We start from the raw sequence: 15,241 nt of genomic DNA, 5'->3' as shown, positions 1-15,241 counted from the left end.
CATTGGGTCATTACAGACTATCCACGTAAATCTGACACAAATTGATCTACAGACTTCCATGGTATTGTCAAACTGTCCAAATATTTTAGTGACAATAAAATAATAAATATATTTTTATACTTGTGATTCATTTCAGTTTGACTCTTTTTATCCAGGAGCACTGGACACGTGTGATTCATTTGTGACTCCCTTTATCCAGGAGCACTGGACATGTGTGATTCATTTCAGTTTGACTCTTTTTATCCAGGAGCACTGGACACGTGTCATTCATTTCAGTTTGACTCTTTTTATCCAGGAGCACTGGACATGTGTGATTCATTTGTTTGACTCCCTTTATCCAGGAGCACTGGACATGTGTGATTCATTTCAGTTTGACTTTCTTTGACTCTCCTGATTCACTGGTTTACTTGGCTTGTCAGATCCTTGTTATATTCTACAGCCAACCGCTAATGTGGACTGCTGTGTTGTTGGACTAAATCATTGGACGCCATCCCTCTTAGAGCACTACCTAGAGAGTAGTTCCAACCATAATTTTACATACCTGATCACATAAATAAGTATTTTATTTATTCAGGACCTTGATTACGGGTGTTGGATCAGATGTGTAAGACTTGGATTGCAAGTGGAACTGGCAGGGCATGCAAGTCTCGACAGGGTGGATGTCTCCTGAGCTGAAACTTCACGCTTGGAACACACTCACTAGCTTTTGAAAACTTCCTAATCTTGCCTTTTTTTTCCTCGTCCACACAGGGCGAGAGAGATGTGACGATAGCAGCCCACAGCTGAGACTGCGGCGGGAATTGTTGAACTGTGCGCAACCTTTGACCTGCAGTTACATGTGTTGCCCCAATTTCGAGAGTATTAACATGTGTTAGCTCAGTCAGAAGGCAACATGCTGATTCATAACACCATGAGCACATTCTATATAATTAAGAAATTCATGCGAAATGAACTTTAATGGCACTGCACTGATGTATAAGAGAGTATCTCACTTTCAGGGGAGACAGTTCTCTTGGAAGCGTTTGTAGTAGCCAGCTGTTCCGCCAGCCGTGCCGTGATTGGCTGTTCAGCGCGGCTACCGTTACCTTAATGATGAATCGAGAAGTGGAGCAGTTGGCCAGAATGCAGTAATGCAGTGATAAACACGGCCCCGTGTTGTCACGCTCTGCTGTAGATGTCGTTGGTGTGAGCCCCAGAGAGTTAGAGGCGCTAAACTTATAGACGCTCCCTTATTCACGAACCTACGCAGCATCTGAACACAGCATCTGAATGGCACTTCGGAGGGGCTTTATTTTACATCCCATAATAGGACTATCAGATGTGAGCTAAAGAAGCAGCTGTGTTCGGGTTCTTGCTGCGACCATGGCGACAACAGGACTGGAGCCTGTGCTCACCCCCTGCTCCATGCCACCTTTATAGAACGACTTAATGCTGCTATTTATGAAGAACACAAGCTGCTATTCAAAGAACAAATTATGTTTTACGTATTAAAACAATACGTTTACAAAAGACATGGTGCACACAGACTGCCATGTTGATGTTTCAGTGAATGAACAGCAAAAACTCATCATGTTTGTCGTGTTGCTTTTGTTTGTTTTCCTGTGTTTGTATAGTTTTCTTTCGTATTTGTGTTTTCTGCTCTTCTGTCTCTTTGGTTTTTGCCCTTTGATTGTTTTGTCAGGTCGACTGGATCGTTTCCCAACAGCCAATCAGCTGATGGCTGCACAGACGTAGACGTCTGTGTGTGTGTGTGTGTTCCTTACATTAAAATGGTACACTTTTCATCAAAACATCTGAAGCTCCAGGTGAATTACACCCGTGGAAACTTGGTGCTCAGCCACCCCGTCAGACTTTCCACCACGATAGCAATCCGAGCACCAGCTCTCTCTCGCTCTCGCTCTCTCTCTCTCTCTCCTCCTTTATCCCTCTCTGTGTCTCACTGTCTCCTCCCCCACCCGTTTTCTGTCATTCCCAGATGCAGACCAGAGTGAGTGTCAGGCTCCAGCTACAGCTCCCTGAAGGTTGACATGGTCACCAACCTCATGTTCTTGACAGTTAAGCAGTCAGGCTTATCCACACAGCTGAAAGATTTGCCATCATGTAACACCTCCCTGAGAACTTAAAAAAACAAAACAAAACAGTGGTTGAACCACTGAATGAAAATTCACACGTTCATACTGACAGTTTCGTGAATGCCAGGATGTTTCACTCTTTCCAGAAAGAACGTTCTCGATTACAGCCAGTGACCAGAAGCTGGAATGTGATACAAAACAGAATGTGCTTTGGACAAGATGTAGGTAGGCTGTAGACCCCGTTTCCATCTACGGACCGTATCAAGACAGAGGCAGGCTGGAGACTCTGTTCGCATCTATGGACCGTAACCCCTTACACCCATGTTCACTATATTCAGTGTAAGGGGTTCACCCATGTTCACTATATTCTTTTGATCACAAATCTCTGATTCAGACCTTGGAGAACCAGCAAAACTCAGAGGAATGTTGTGCCAGCTCCCATATCAGCATGGGGTGGGAGTAGTAGACGCCTCAATAGGGGAAAAGCAGAGGACAGCACTTACATTCTCACACCACCAGGGGCAGTAGTTTCAATCCCCGGCTGTAAATTTTGTGTAGGAGCTGGTTGAATTTGCTTCTCTTCCCCCATGCCAAGGCGCCATGCTCTGGTTGGTGGTGACCTTCATTTAGCCCTTTAGAGCAGGTATTCCAGCACATAATAAAGACTACACTTGAGTTTAGTTGTGTTCAGGAGAACTGAGCCCTGATCTGTGAATGTTAATGTACCATAGACAGGAACCTTCATGTGAGCTTTAGGTATCAGCATCGTATTACCCCACAGTGTGCTTGCATTAGCACATTATGTGCTGAGAATCTGTAAAATTCTGTAACACAGATAACATCTATTATCTATGAACAGGAACGGTAATACTCCATGTGGTGGGTCATCAACTGAAAACAATCAAAAGTATTACAGCATAAAATGCACTTAGTTTAACTCAAATGGTTAACGGAACCTGTAGATTTAGTTCATTTCACATTGACCTCCCTTGCTTGAGTGGTAGTAAATGCAAAACACACAGATATATTGACAGCAACTCATTATGGTTACTGTTAAATTCTCCCGGGATATCGGATATGTTTGTATTTGGCTCTTCTTATTAACTATGTTTTACCTTCTCATTCCCTTTGCCCGATTATTTCGGACACATCTCGATTCAGAATCTAGTGTTTAATTTGTGGGCATTTTGGTCAGGCACACGCTAACCTTTTCTAATTTGCTCATGTGCACATGAGTCTATAGAACGAGCACGGCTCTTAGAACACCAGGATTTAAAATGCCACGTCTCCATGGTGATGATGACCCTGGTTGCTGTGGCAGAGCAGATAAGGGAACAGTGATTTCAAACTTCACCGCCACCCTCTGTCAATCACGTCATGGATCCATCTCTGAACTCAGACATACATGTAAGTGACGACTGATTCAGAATGCAATTGATAAGATGGGGTCAGTGATTTTAAGTGAGAGATGGCAAGCGGCATGCTCGAGAAGAGCTGTAAACTCCACAGTACGTACCTGGTTCTCCACCGTTTCTCAGCCCTTGCAGGCTCTTAAGAACTCGGCTATTTGTAAAATTACACATTGGGGCAGTGGTACCTCAGTGGCTAAAGTACTTGACCTGTAAGCAGAAGGTTGCTGGGTCAAGTCCTGCCATGGTTGGGCCCCTGAGCAAAACCCTCAAGTTGCATTCAGTCATAATTGTTAGTTGCTTTGGATAAAATGTAATGTAAATTGTACACTTAAGCTTAGCACATGTTCATGCACCCTGAAAAGAGGAAGATCATTATTTATGGTACCCATGTCAGCATCACTTTACAGGGGAAGAACAGCCAACAACACAGCTGAATTGTAGGTAAACTGCTTGAACGTGAGATAAATGTAAATACACTGTGTCTCCTTTCATCACACCATGTGCATGCTGGTTCTACCAACACTGTGCCCATTACACCCATTATACATAAATATATAAAAATAATCAAAACACTGAAGGCACCTTTCATAAGAGATACTGAAGTTTCTTAAACTTTTGTGCTTTCCCTGAGGAAAACTATGAGTCATGCAATTATTTTGGTAGGCAAATAATTGTAAAGATGCCAGCAGTTAAGAATAAGTCTGCTCAAATAAAGGTGAATCAGGCTTAATCGGTCTGGGACGGTCTGGGAGATACCACCAGGCTTCTTGCCAACCTGCAGAAGATTATAGTTATGGTTCTCCTTCCCAAAACGACCGTACTGTTTAGTAGTCTGTAACAGACCAGCTCAAAGAGGGTTTGGTCTGTAGCCAGTGAATTCAATCCTGCGTTGAAACAGGAAGTACATCAGATTGTTTGGTGTTTATTCTGGACTCCATGGCGATGTCCTTCATTTAGTTCCTAAACTGGCATGACTCCGCTACGTTAGCAGACATGGCCATCATCTTATCCTCCTGGCTCCGCTGTTAGCTTACCGAAAACGTTAGTGAGGCTCATCTAAATGGATCTAGGCCGTCAAACGCACATTCTGCAATCAGGCCTCTGGACCTGGGGAATGCAGGAACTTGATGTTTTATGTCACCCGATTGACTGACCTCAGAACAGCACAGGAAGGCATTTCTGGATGTGGCTGAAGCACATTTAGTACAGTTTAGGTTTTTGTTACTGTATTAATGTGCCCCTACACCACTTGCATGCAACCAAAAACAGAAACTGGTGCTGGCAAAGGCTAACACGTGTCAAACGTAACATATCTGTCTGAATTTGTGATGAACAGCTGAGCCTTTCCTCAGCCGGAGTAATAACAGAGTACCAGGGACTGTTCTAGGCCGACAACCATGCAATGAGATTCCTTTGAGGGTTTTTTTAAAGATGGTTGATTAAATCTTTTTTTGCTTATTTTATGGATTGTTTTATATATGAAAGTTTATGTAAATAAAATTCATTATTATGCAGTTAATGGGCAAATGTTAGCAAACAGCACATAGCTTTAGTTAGAATCCCACTAACATTTAGTAACATTTTCCCATTAACATTTGCTTCATTCTTCTTATTATTAATAAAGTTTATGGTCAAATGTTAGCAAATGTTAGCATGATGCTAACCAAAGCCTGTTGGCTTCAACTCAGTTAGTCATGATAACATTCTGAGGCAGGAGTTTACTTTTAAAATGGCTGAAATGAAATCACCCTTTGAGCAGATACTGAATTTGTGTGGAAAGGAAACATGCTTCAGTACACAGTGGAAGAGTGGACAGGCAGCCTGCGTGTTGTCACTGACCTTCTGGCTGTGGCATTTATTAATCTGCAAATGAATTACAGTGGTTGAGTGTAAGCGTCTGTTCATTAGCCATAATGATCTCATTTAAACCCCCCACTCCCTCCCCCCACACACACACACACTCTCCCTGTTTCTCTCTCTCTATATATACTTTGGCACACCTCATTCATCTGATCAGTTACTTCTCATGCTCTCCAGTTAGAATCATTAGAGCATGAAAACACATTCAGCTTATCATGTGATTTTTGGGAACTTTAGGAGGTGAATGGAGTGCGTTTTGAGTCGCGAGGGGAGACACAGATCTCTGCAAGCTTCAGGACCAAAGCCCACCTAAACACCGAACCAACTCTACCCAACACTGAAGTCCAGCTGCACCGGACAGAGGTAAACACACCCCAACCTGCGTACGGACAACACGCTTTCTCTCCCTCGCTGCACCCACAGGAATGCTGCCGTTCTAAAAGGAATAAACAGAAGCTAAATCTGAGGACAGCCGCATAACAGATCTCTGCTCAATCCTCCTCAAATCCAGGAATTACAAAACAGCATCGTTCGTCCTTGATTACGATTGCAGGTAGTCTCGCGTTTCTGTGGCGGCAAAGCCGAGCCGGCTAGGGAGAGGGATCTCGTGCACTCGGGTTTCCAACCCAAACCCCGTTCTCAGCAGGTCACTCGGGTCCTTCTGGACCGCCCTTCTCCTGCCTGTCTGCAGGGGCCTTCTCTGAGTGAACATCTAGACGTTGGAGACGCTTCCTCAACATGATCTCGAACACTACATGAACCCAAAAACCCCAAACCCCGACACCTCACACATCTCTGAACGCGGAGGTCCTGGTTGATGGTGCGGAAGAGGTTGAAGCTCCAATTCACCTGGGAAGGAGTACTATGGAATCGCTGTACAGACATGCACAAAATGTCAGTGGTGTCCTGTCACCTTCCAGCGATGGAAGCAATACTCTGTGTGTGTGGGGGGAGTTTGGCTCAAGGTAAAGGGGCAAAATGTGCTCAGGCACGTACTCTGTGTTCCAGCAACAACAGAAACTTTGTCAAAGTTCAAATGACAAAAGGCCAGCACGAAGCTTGTGTTGGTTGGCTAACCCCCCAGTGACCGGTAACCCAGTGACCACCATGTCCTGCCAGACCAGCAAATAGCGGCTAGTCTTTCCTCAATGGACCAAATCTTGATGAATAGTTTGAAATGGTCCAGAATGAAAGCAGTTTGCTTCATGGACTTGGATGCACGTCCGTCCCCCTGCTGGACAGTCCGAGCAGGTCTGTCCTCTTGCCGGACAGTCCGAGCAGGTCTGTCCTCCTGCTGGATAGTCTGAGCAGGTCTGTCCTGCCGCTGAACAGTCCGAGCAGGTCTGTCCCCCTGCCGGACAGTCTGTCCCTCTGACAGTCTGAGCAGGTCTTTTACCCTGAATCTATTACAGACCATCATCAATGAACTCTTACATTACTAGACATGTCTGACATCTCTCATAAAAACACAAATAATAATAAGAATCATAATAGTAGCAATAATAATTATAAGAAGATTAAAATCCACAACACTTTTTTTTGCATTCAAAGTTCTGCACCTTGAAAACGTAAATCTTTAGTTTCACGTATATAGAAACTAATGAAGTCATTAGCATGAAGTAAACGTCCAAAGAGCAAAACAGCAACATCCGTGATAAATAAAAAACAACACTGTGCATGTGGCTCACATTACATAAGGTCCTGTCAGAGAAAAACGTCTGGTGTGCTCTGTAGTGCATCATCAGAAAATTAATCACCATCATCATCATTATCATCATCATCATCATCATCATCACCATCTGTATCTCTGTGTCCTGTTACGCACTTGAAGGGCTCTAAGTAAAGCTTGTGTAACACATTTATAATGCATCTAGAACACCTGTTTTAAGGACTTATGTCTAACTAAGCGATAATTGTCAGGACCAGGACGAATCCTTCCAAGCGGACTGTAACTCGTGCCTCTTTGCGTCACGGGTGTCTAAATGTCTCCGTGGGGTGCGTGAAAGTGTTACGGCTGCGTTTGGAATGTGTCGTTCCGTCATCGGAGCCCCTCGGAGCGGGCGACGGCCGACACAACAGCCAGCGGTCTTATCATGCCAAAAGGTCAGTGCGGGTCAGCAGCGAGGCACGAGAGGTCAGAGTTCGTTGCAGGCGGAGCTCTCGGCAGTCTTGAACATCAGGATGGAGTTGTAGATCTTGAGGGCAGGACCAAGCTTCATGCTCAGGACCTTGACCAGGTCAGCTTGGGTCAGCAGGAGGAATGCCTCGCCATCAATCTGCTGCGGGTGAGAGGGAACACACCTCACACTTCACCACAAACGCTCCCTTTACTCACTCAACCGCCCTGCACTAGCTAACCAAGGCATCTGGGGTAGAGAGAACACTGAGGGTGTGACACAACACGTGTCTGTGTGTGTCTGTTTTCAGAATAATCTTTTATTAGGATTTTTGGAGGAAAATCACGCATGCACATGGAGGTCGAGGGCGAGTCCCACTTCCTTACCTCCTCTCGGAACGTGTGCACTTGCTCCCGGCACCCTGGAAGGCGCTGGATGAACTGAGTCACCTGTGGGTGGACATGAATGATGAGTCAGGGCGTGGCTGTCACTCAGAACAGGATGCGTGCGCTGTGATGCGCAGGCGAGACTCAACTCCAGGAACGCCACTCTGGTTCCCGTGCTCCTCTTGAGCGCACACCACCCTCCTGAAGCCCTGCCCACTGCGTTTGATTGACAGGTGTACCTTACTGATGGCGAAAACGCAGCGGCAAATGGTTTGAGTGGGAGCAAGACGTGTTTATGCAAACTCCCATAGGTAACTCAACTGGAAATATATGACTGAATTAGCATTACGTCATTAGCATTTGAATTTGAATAAAGACTAACTCCCTTCACAACTCAGGTCTTCTTTAATCTTCTTTTTATGCACAGAAAAAGAATGGATGTTTTTCTTGTGTCTTCAATTTTTTTTTAAAATCACATTTATCTTGTTTTTTAATAAATGAGTGATCCAATAATGATGTAATTATTAACTTTTTTTTAATCCAATTAATCCAGGCCACGTGTCGACGCCCGTCACGTTAAGGCTGACCGGTGTTTTCAGTACGCTGCAAGGAACATTGCTACCACAATATGTTGACGCGTGTGCGGCGTGCAGCTGCGTGTCTCGTACCTCCTCCACACTCCAGGTGGCCACTGTGCTGGCTGTGATGCCAGCCACCGATGGGAGGAGCTTGCTGTGCTGGTCCCAGCAGTGCGGCCTGCTGGGAGAGGGGGTGGAGCACGGCATAAACACGGACTGGTGCAGCGCCTGTTGTAGAGTCAGCTCTGAGAGAGAGAGAGAGAGAGAGAGAGAGAGAGAGAGAGAGAGAGAATGCTACTAGTTTCCAAAATGTCTAGTTTCCAAATGTCTCAGAAAATGTTTAAGAAAATACAGTAGAGAACCAAGTTGTGCCTGAAGTGTAATTATATCCATCATATAAAACCTGCTAGTCATTTGGTCTTGTGGTCATCATTAAGGGCCTCGTTAAGTCATCATCAGATGTGTAATTGGTGATTGCAGCAGTGACCCTGTGCACTGCCATTAATGAGTAGACTGCTGAGCTCAGAGAGTGAGGTACACAAACACACACACACTAGAAAAGCAGAAATCGCTGAGACAGCACATGCAGCATCGCCAATATTTGTTTATCTGTTTATCTTTGCTTATGTTTATCTTTGTTTACTGCTGTGCTGTGTGCTTAGCCACAGCCTCACCATATGAACCCGTGTTTAGATCCCCACCCCCCACGCCCTGCCCCGCCCCCAACACACCCCTGCTCCGCCCCCTTCCCTGTCCTGGTGTCTGGATCATCCACAGCACTACCTGCCTCAGTTCTGCTAATCATTTCTGTTGGGCCTCGTCTTTTTAAAGAAATGTTAATGAGAGCGTTAATATGCATTAATATATGCGTTAATATGCATGTTCCCTTAATGCCTGGAGCTGACAGGGACTGGATGCATTGCGTGGAGAGCTGGAATTGAAGCAGGTCTAATCCCCTGACCGACTGAGCAGGTCTGTCACCCTAACAATTTTGGGCAGGTCTGTCATCTTGACAGTCTGGGCATGTGTGTCCCCCTGACAGTCTGAGCAGGTCTGTCACCTTGTCACCTCTGGGCATGTGCAACATGCCAATTTTGGAGAACCAGTCGTGGGCTAAAGTGGTGAGCAGACTTCCGTTCCATCGCCGGTGATGTTCCGTGTCGGGTCCGTCGGCGATCAGAATCCCCGCCGTGAGAGCCACTCTCTCACGCACCGTAAGTGTCTGTCGGCTCACCTCAGCGGCGACGTTGTCACTGAGAGGGCCCCCCTTGCCGGTCCCTCTCCCCGTGTTTGGTCTGTGCCTGTCTGATTCTCGCGTCAACAGTAACGTCTGTGCGGGGCTAGAGGTGGCAGTCTAATGAGAGTCCCATCACGGGCTTCGTCCACACGGCTGGTTTGCGTCAGACGAAAAACCCAGCACAGGGAGCAATGCACCAAGATGGTGGACTCGTTATCCACTCTTATTCCATTAAGAGTGTGGCAGAAGCGTTATGCGCCGATGAAAAGGGAGAGAGAAACATTTTTCCTGTTCCGTCTCTCCTCAAACGCGCCCTCACCGCGCGTGGATCCGGAGGGCTTCGGCGTGGCAGGGATCACTGCTCCACCTGTTCCTGCATGCCTGGGGTGAACCCAGCAGCTTATTAGCACCACAGGAGGGCTGGAACACAGAATCCTCCTGGGGGCTCATGACTGGTACAGGATGTGCAAGGCAGAGGTGAGGAATGGGCTGTTTCGATTAGGGATCTGTAGGCTAACCATGCCATCAAACACAGAGTACATTTCTTTGCGTGTATGGTCTGGTTCTCTCAGGTGTGTGTGTGGGGGGGGGGGGGGGGGTACGTAGAGCTCACTTTGTTGGGTGAATGTGTGTGTGTGTGTTATAAAGAATCTCTGGACTGCCTCTATTAATGAACAATATTCTTATGTTCTTGTGGAGATTTAAATTCATGTTACATATTCACATTCATGCAAACTCATCTGAGTGGTAAAAGAGAGTAATTTAAAAACATATCTAGGTTCTTTCCTGTGCTAAACTATCTGGAAATGGAGTTAGCCCCCCCCCCCACTCCCACCTTAACTGCAATGTCCTATTACAAAGCCTAACATAGCTGTGAATTAGCATAAGTTCTGTGGCAGGATGGTGGGATAATTCTCCACCTCCTTCCAGAGCCATTAGCGGAGGTGATAACACTGTTAACAAGCAGGGGAAGAGAGCATGAACTGTTTGCATTAAGGATCAAAGGTGAAAAAGAATTAATAATACTACACATTCCACTGACCCAACCACGCTCTCCAGCAACACTGCAGCAATCACGCTGTCCACCAACACCGACCCAACCATGCTCTCCACCAACACAGCCAAGCATGCACACTGACCCAAGCACGCTGTCCACCAACACTGACCCAAGCACGCTCTCCACCAACACTCACCCAAGCACATTCTCCACCAACACTGACCCAACCACGCTGTCCACCAACACTAACCCAACCACGTTCTCCACCAACGCTGACCCAAACACGCTCTCCACCAACACTGACCCAACCAAGCACTCCATCAACACTGACCCAACCACGCTGTCCACCAACACTCACCCAAGCACGCTCTCCACCAACACTGACCCAACCACACTGACCTAACAACGCTCTCCATCAACACTGACCCAACTACGTTCTCCACCAACACTGACCCAACCACACTGACCTAACAACGCTCTCCATCAACACTGACCCAACTACGTTCTCCACCAACACTGACCCAACCACGCAGACCAAACCACGCTCTCCACCAACACTCACACAACCACGCTGACACAACCACGCACTCCACCAACCACGCACTCCACCAACACTCACACAACCAAGCTGACCCAACCACGCACTCCACCAACCACGCACTCCACCAACACTCACACAACCACGCTGACCCAACCACGCACTCCACCAACACTCACACAACCAAGCTGACCCAACCACGCACTCCACCAACCACGCTCTCCACCAACACTCACACAACCACGCTGACACAACCACGCACTCCACCAACCACGCACTCCACCAACACTCACACAACCAAGCTGACCCAACCACGCACTCCACCAACCACGCACTCCACCAACACTCACACAACCACGCTGACCCAACCACGCACTCCACCAACACTCACACAACCACGCTGACCCAACCACGCACTCCACCAACACTCACACAACCAAGCTGACCCAACCACGCTCTCCACCGACAATGACCCAACCACGCTGACCCAACCACACACTCCACCGACAATGACCCAACCACGCTGACCCAACCACGCTCTCCACCTCTATGTGCATGCATGCGTAAGTGCTTAGAAGGACTGGGTTGCAAAAGCACTACCTTTTGCCTGGTTTTTATATACATTTTCATAAAAGCAAACAGTACCCTGAACACCCGAAGACATTTGCATTCAAAGTGAATCGAAGTGATTTTAAAAGCGGTGTACTAAGGCAGAGAAAGCAGAGCCCCCTTAGCAGACACATACCAAATCCTGCAGTACAGTTGCTGACTCACTGGCTTAAATGGTTTCTCTGACTCAGAATACCGTGGCCGCAGGAGGAGGTTATCTCTGACTCAGGCTGAATTTCTGATCTGCTGACAAGGAAGTTAAACTACACCATCCTGCAAACATCTGAACATTTCTGCTTCAAAATTCAGGCCTGCTTTACCCACCGCCTCCTGATGGAAGTATAATGACATATGTGCTCACAGAAAGAATCTCATCTCATCGCAATCTCATCCCTGTCTCATTAGGGAGCGAAGCCTTACTATCAGAGGATAAAGAAAAACGAGAGACAGAGAAGACAGAGAGGAGACACAGAGGAGATGGTGTGAGCGAGAGAAAGCTAGTGAAAGCGAAACAGAGAGAGAGAGAGAGAGAGAGAGAGAGGGGTACAGAGAACATGAGGCCAATACAGAGGGAAAGACAGATGGGGGAGAGAGAGGGAGAGAGACAGAGGAAAAAGAAGAAGACAGAAGGGAAGAGAGTGAGAGAGAAAAAGGAACGAGTCAGAGGAGAGAGGAGAAAGGGATACACAGAACAGTAACCCGTAAAAAGTCTGTCCAGGCGGTTAGTGTGTAAGTAGTAGGCTCCAAGGAAAAAACCTCCACCAAATATATATCAGAAGTTTCCGATATATCTCTGAGTGGGTAGTCAGGAGAGAGGTTCATTATTCCTGCCTCACACCACTGCACCACAGCACATCCACCAGACACCAGGGTCAAGGTCGGGTTTAGGGTCAGGGTTGGGTTTTCGTTATGTGGGTGACGGGTCAGGGGCCTGTTACAGTGCTGGGTTGTGGTCGAGGACGTACCTTTGGATTCCACGATGGACGACACCTCACTCTCCACTTCCTCTTCCTGCACCGGCTCCACCACCTTCCGCGTCTTGCACGGCCGCCCCACCCTGAGATGTGGCACAGTGACATCGTCGAGGCGGCATCAGCCCACAGGGTCGCTCAGATGACCCCATAATGTGGTCATCATTATTACATCAGAGGCCAGTGACACAGTCTGTAACACTACGCTGTATAAGAGAGACTGGACCTGTTTTTCGTCTGTTTTATCACGCCTAACACACGCCCAATCCCAAGACACAGCTGGTGTGCCTGCTTAGAACATTATCTGTCCTACTGAAACCTTCCCAGATCACCCTACCCACACATAGCCAGAGAGTTCAACATTCTACCTTTCACTGGAGACTCGGGCCATAAATAAGAAACCGCCGACGCACACAAAGAGGCTCAAAATACCCAGCACTGCGCAGGGAGTGAGACACTCTGACTAATGCCACGCAGACCTGCGGGAAAAACCTCTGCTGTCCCGAGAAGCTAATGCGAGGGCATTTTTATTTTAGATTCTCGCGTGCCACACGAGGAGGGGGCCAGTGACCCTAAGAGAGATGTAGTAATGCTCATCTGAGAATGATTGTTCTGTTCTCGGCCCGTTTGCTAGTTATTTTGGGGACAAGTGAGAATGAGAGGAAGGAAATGAAAACCTCCAGACCACAGAATAAACAGGGTGATAGTGCAGAAGAACAACTCTCCTCCAGGAAGGACAGAGGAGTTGGCAGGGTGTGTGTGTGTTCCATCTTCAGTCATCTCTACTATCTACTACATACTATCTTCACTCCAGTACTGGAGGACGAGCTGAAGAGACAAAATGATAACAAGGACCACAGCAACTAAAAGTAAAATCACTATTTGTTGACCTGATTTACTGCCAGTTTAATGTCGCACATTGAGAGGGAAAAGTGTTGCATTTCAAAATATCCAAATGATGAGCGACTGCACAAATCAGTGTTTTCCCTTCTTTTCTGCTCCTTTTGGTCACCACGAAATCCATTCAACATCAGGACCAGCCAAACTGTGATTCAGCATACCAGCAGGCATTGTGAGCTGATCCATGACTCAGCAAGTTCTCGGGGATCACTGCGGAGGCAGGCATTATGTGCCGATCTCAGAAAGCCACTACACGGACCTGACAGGCCAACGGACATCTCGAGTCAATCTTCGTTTTACAGAGCTCTTAGTGGTCATCGGCCATTATGAGCCGATCTCATGACAGGGACATTTCTGGCCTTGCCAGTGGGCAGTGCAAGCCCGTTTCTGATTGGCTGCCTGCTGGGAGCCCGGCAGGCATTGTTAAGCGAGCAGTGAGTGATGGCGGCAGCAGAAGAGACAGGCACTGTCCATGCGAGGCCAGCCTGAAGCAAGTCTACCTTCTCTTGGTCTCTGTTCCGACAGCCTTCTTAGACGGCGTTTCCACTGTGGCGGTTGCCGTGTTGGGTTTGTCCAGGTGAGAGGTGCCGGGGCGGACGGGTTTACTGAGAAAGGGATGAAGAGGACAGGAAGGAGTGATGGATGAGTTAATGACTTCATAACTCACAGCTCATCAATCAATAGGGGCAGGCCGGAATGATGTTAGGGAATGTGTCGCGCACGCGCACACACACACACACACACACACACACACACACACACACACACACGTGGGATAAAGATCTTTAGTAAGGTTGATGGCAGAAAAGGTGCTAGGCAGACACAGAGTGGAGCATGGATACTGATACCAACACTGATCATGCATGTGTGAGGGCATGCAGACAGCAGGGAGCCGTGTGGTGTGCTCTAAACGGCCTGCTCTCCGTCACACGGGTTCAAAGGTCAACACCCATCCTATACAATGATAGGCAGTAAATGAGCGGCACAAACAGCTCACGATGCAGGGTGTTCACCCCAGGGATTAGACTTCCCACCAGGGATTAGACTGGGGCGGCCGTGGCCGTGGGATTGGGACTGAAATAACATCTAACACATATCTGCAACAGCCAAGCACATCCACATGCTCTAGCATCAGCAGAGCAGGGGAATGGAGGAAAACACTCACTCCTGTGTGTCCAGGGGCGTGTCCGGGGGCGTGTCCAGGGGCGTGTCCGGGGGCATGGTCAGGTTTGTATCGGCCCGGCGTGGCCGGCCCACCCCAGAACCCGGCATCTCACCACTCAGCCGGTCCGGCAGAACTGAGTCCTTATTCATGTTGATGTCAGAGTACGGGCAGCCCACCGCACTGGACACACACACATACACACACACATATACACACACACACAAACCAGACAGTATTATAGCATCCCTCAGACTGAACAGAGTACAATAACAGAAATGAAAGAGCACTCATACCACCTAATCCAAAATTACAATACATGAGGTCTACACCAATGATCACCAGAGAGCTCTGTAATTATGTCATTATTCTGCTTGTACAAAACAGTGATTTTTTTTCTTT

At 47.4% G+C, this 15,241-nt stretch overlaps 1 protein-coding gene across 2 annotated transcripts in view; it reads right to left on the bottom strand.

Moving 5' to 3' along the window:
- Positions 1-5,310: 5,310 nt before the first annotated feature.
- Positions 5,311-15,241, bottom strand: part of l3mbtl3 (L3MBTL histone methyl-lysine binding protein 3) — a 37,937-nt gene continuing 28,006 nt past the window's right edge. For both annotated transcript variants that reach the window (XM_035529227.1, XM_035529226.1), the window contains 6 exons: positions 14,843-15,022; positions 14,178-14,282; positions 12,772-12,863; positions 8,516-8,670; positions 7,848-7,910; positions 5,311-7,623 (listed from right to left, as the gene is read on the bottom strand). In XM_035529227.1, the coding sequence (XP_035385120.1) occupies positions 7,480-7,623; positions 7,848-7,910; positions 8,516-8,670; positions 12,772-12,863; positions 14,178-14,282; positions 14,843-15,022 (739 nt within the window). In that variant the 3' untranslated portion in view covers positions 5,311-7,479. The remainder of the gene's footprint in view (positions 7,624-7,847; positions 7,911-8,515; positions 8,671-12,771; positions 12,864-14,177; positions 14,283-14,842; positions 15,023-15,241) is intronic.

The sequence above is a fragment of the Electrophorus electricus genome, chromosome 8 (genome assembly GCF_013358815.1).
Source record: "Electrophorus electricus isolate fEleEle1 chromosome 8, fEleEle1.pri, whole genome shotgun sequence".
NCBI classification, from domain to species: Eukaryota; Metazoa; Chordata; class Actinopteri; order Gymnotiformes; family Gymnotidae; genus Electrophorus; species Electrophorus electricus.
The sequence above is the reverse complement of the archived record's forward strand: the minus strand, read 5'-3'. Positions and strand labels throughout refer to the sequence as shown.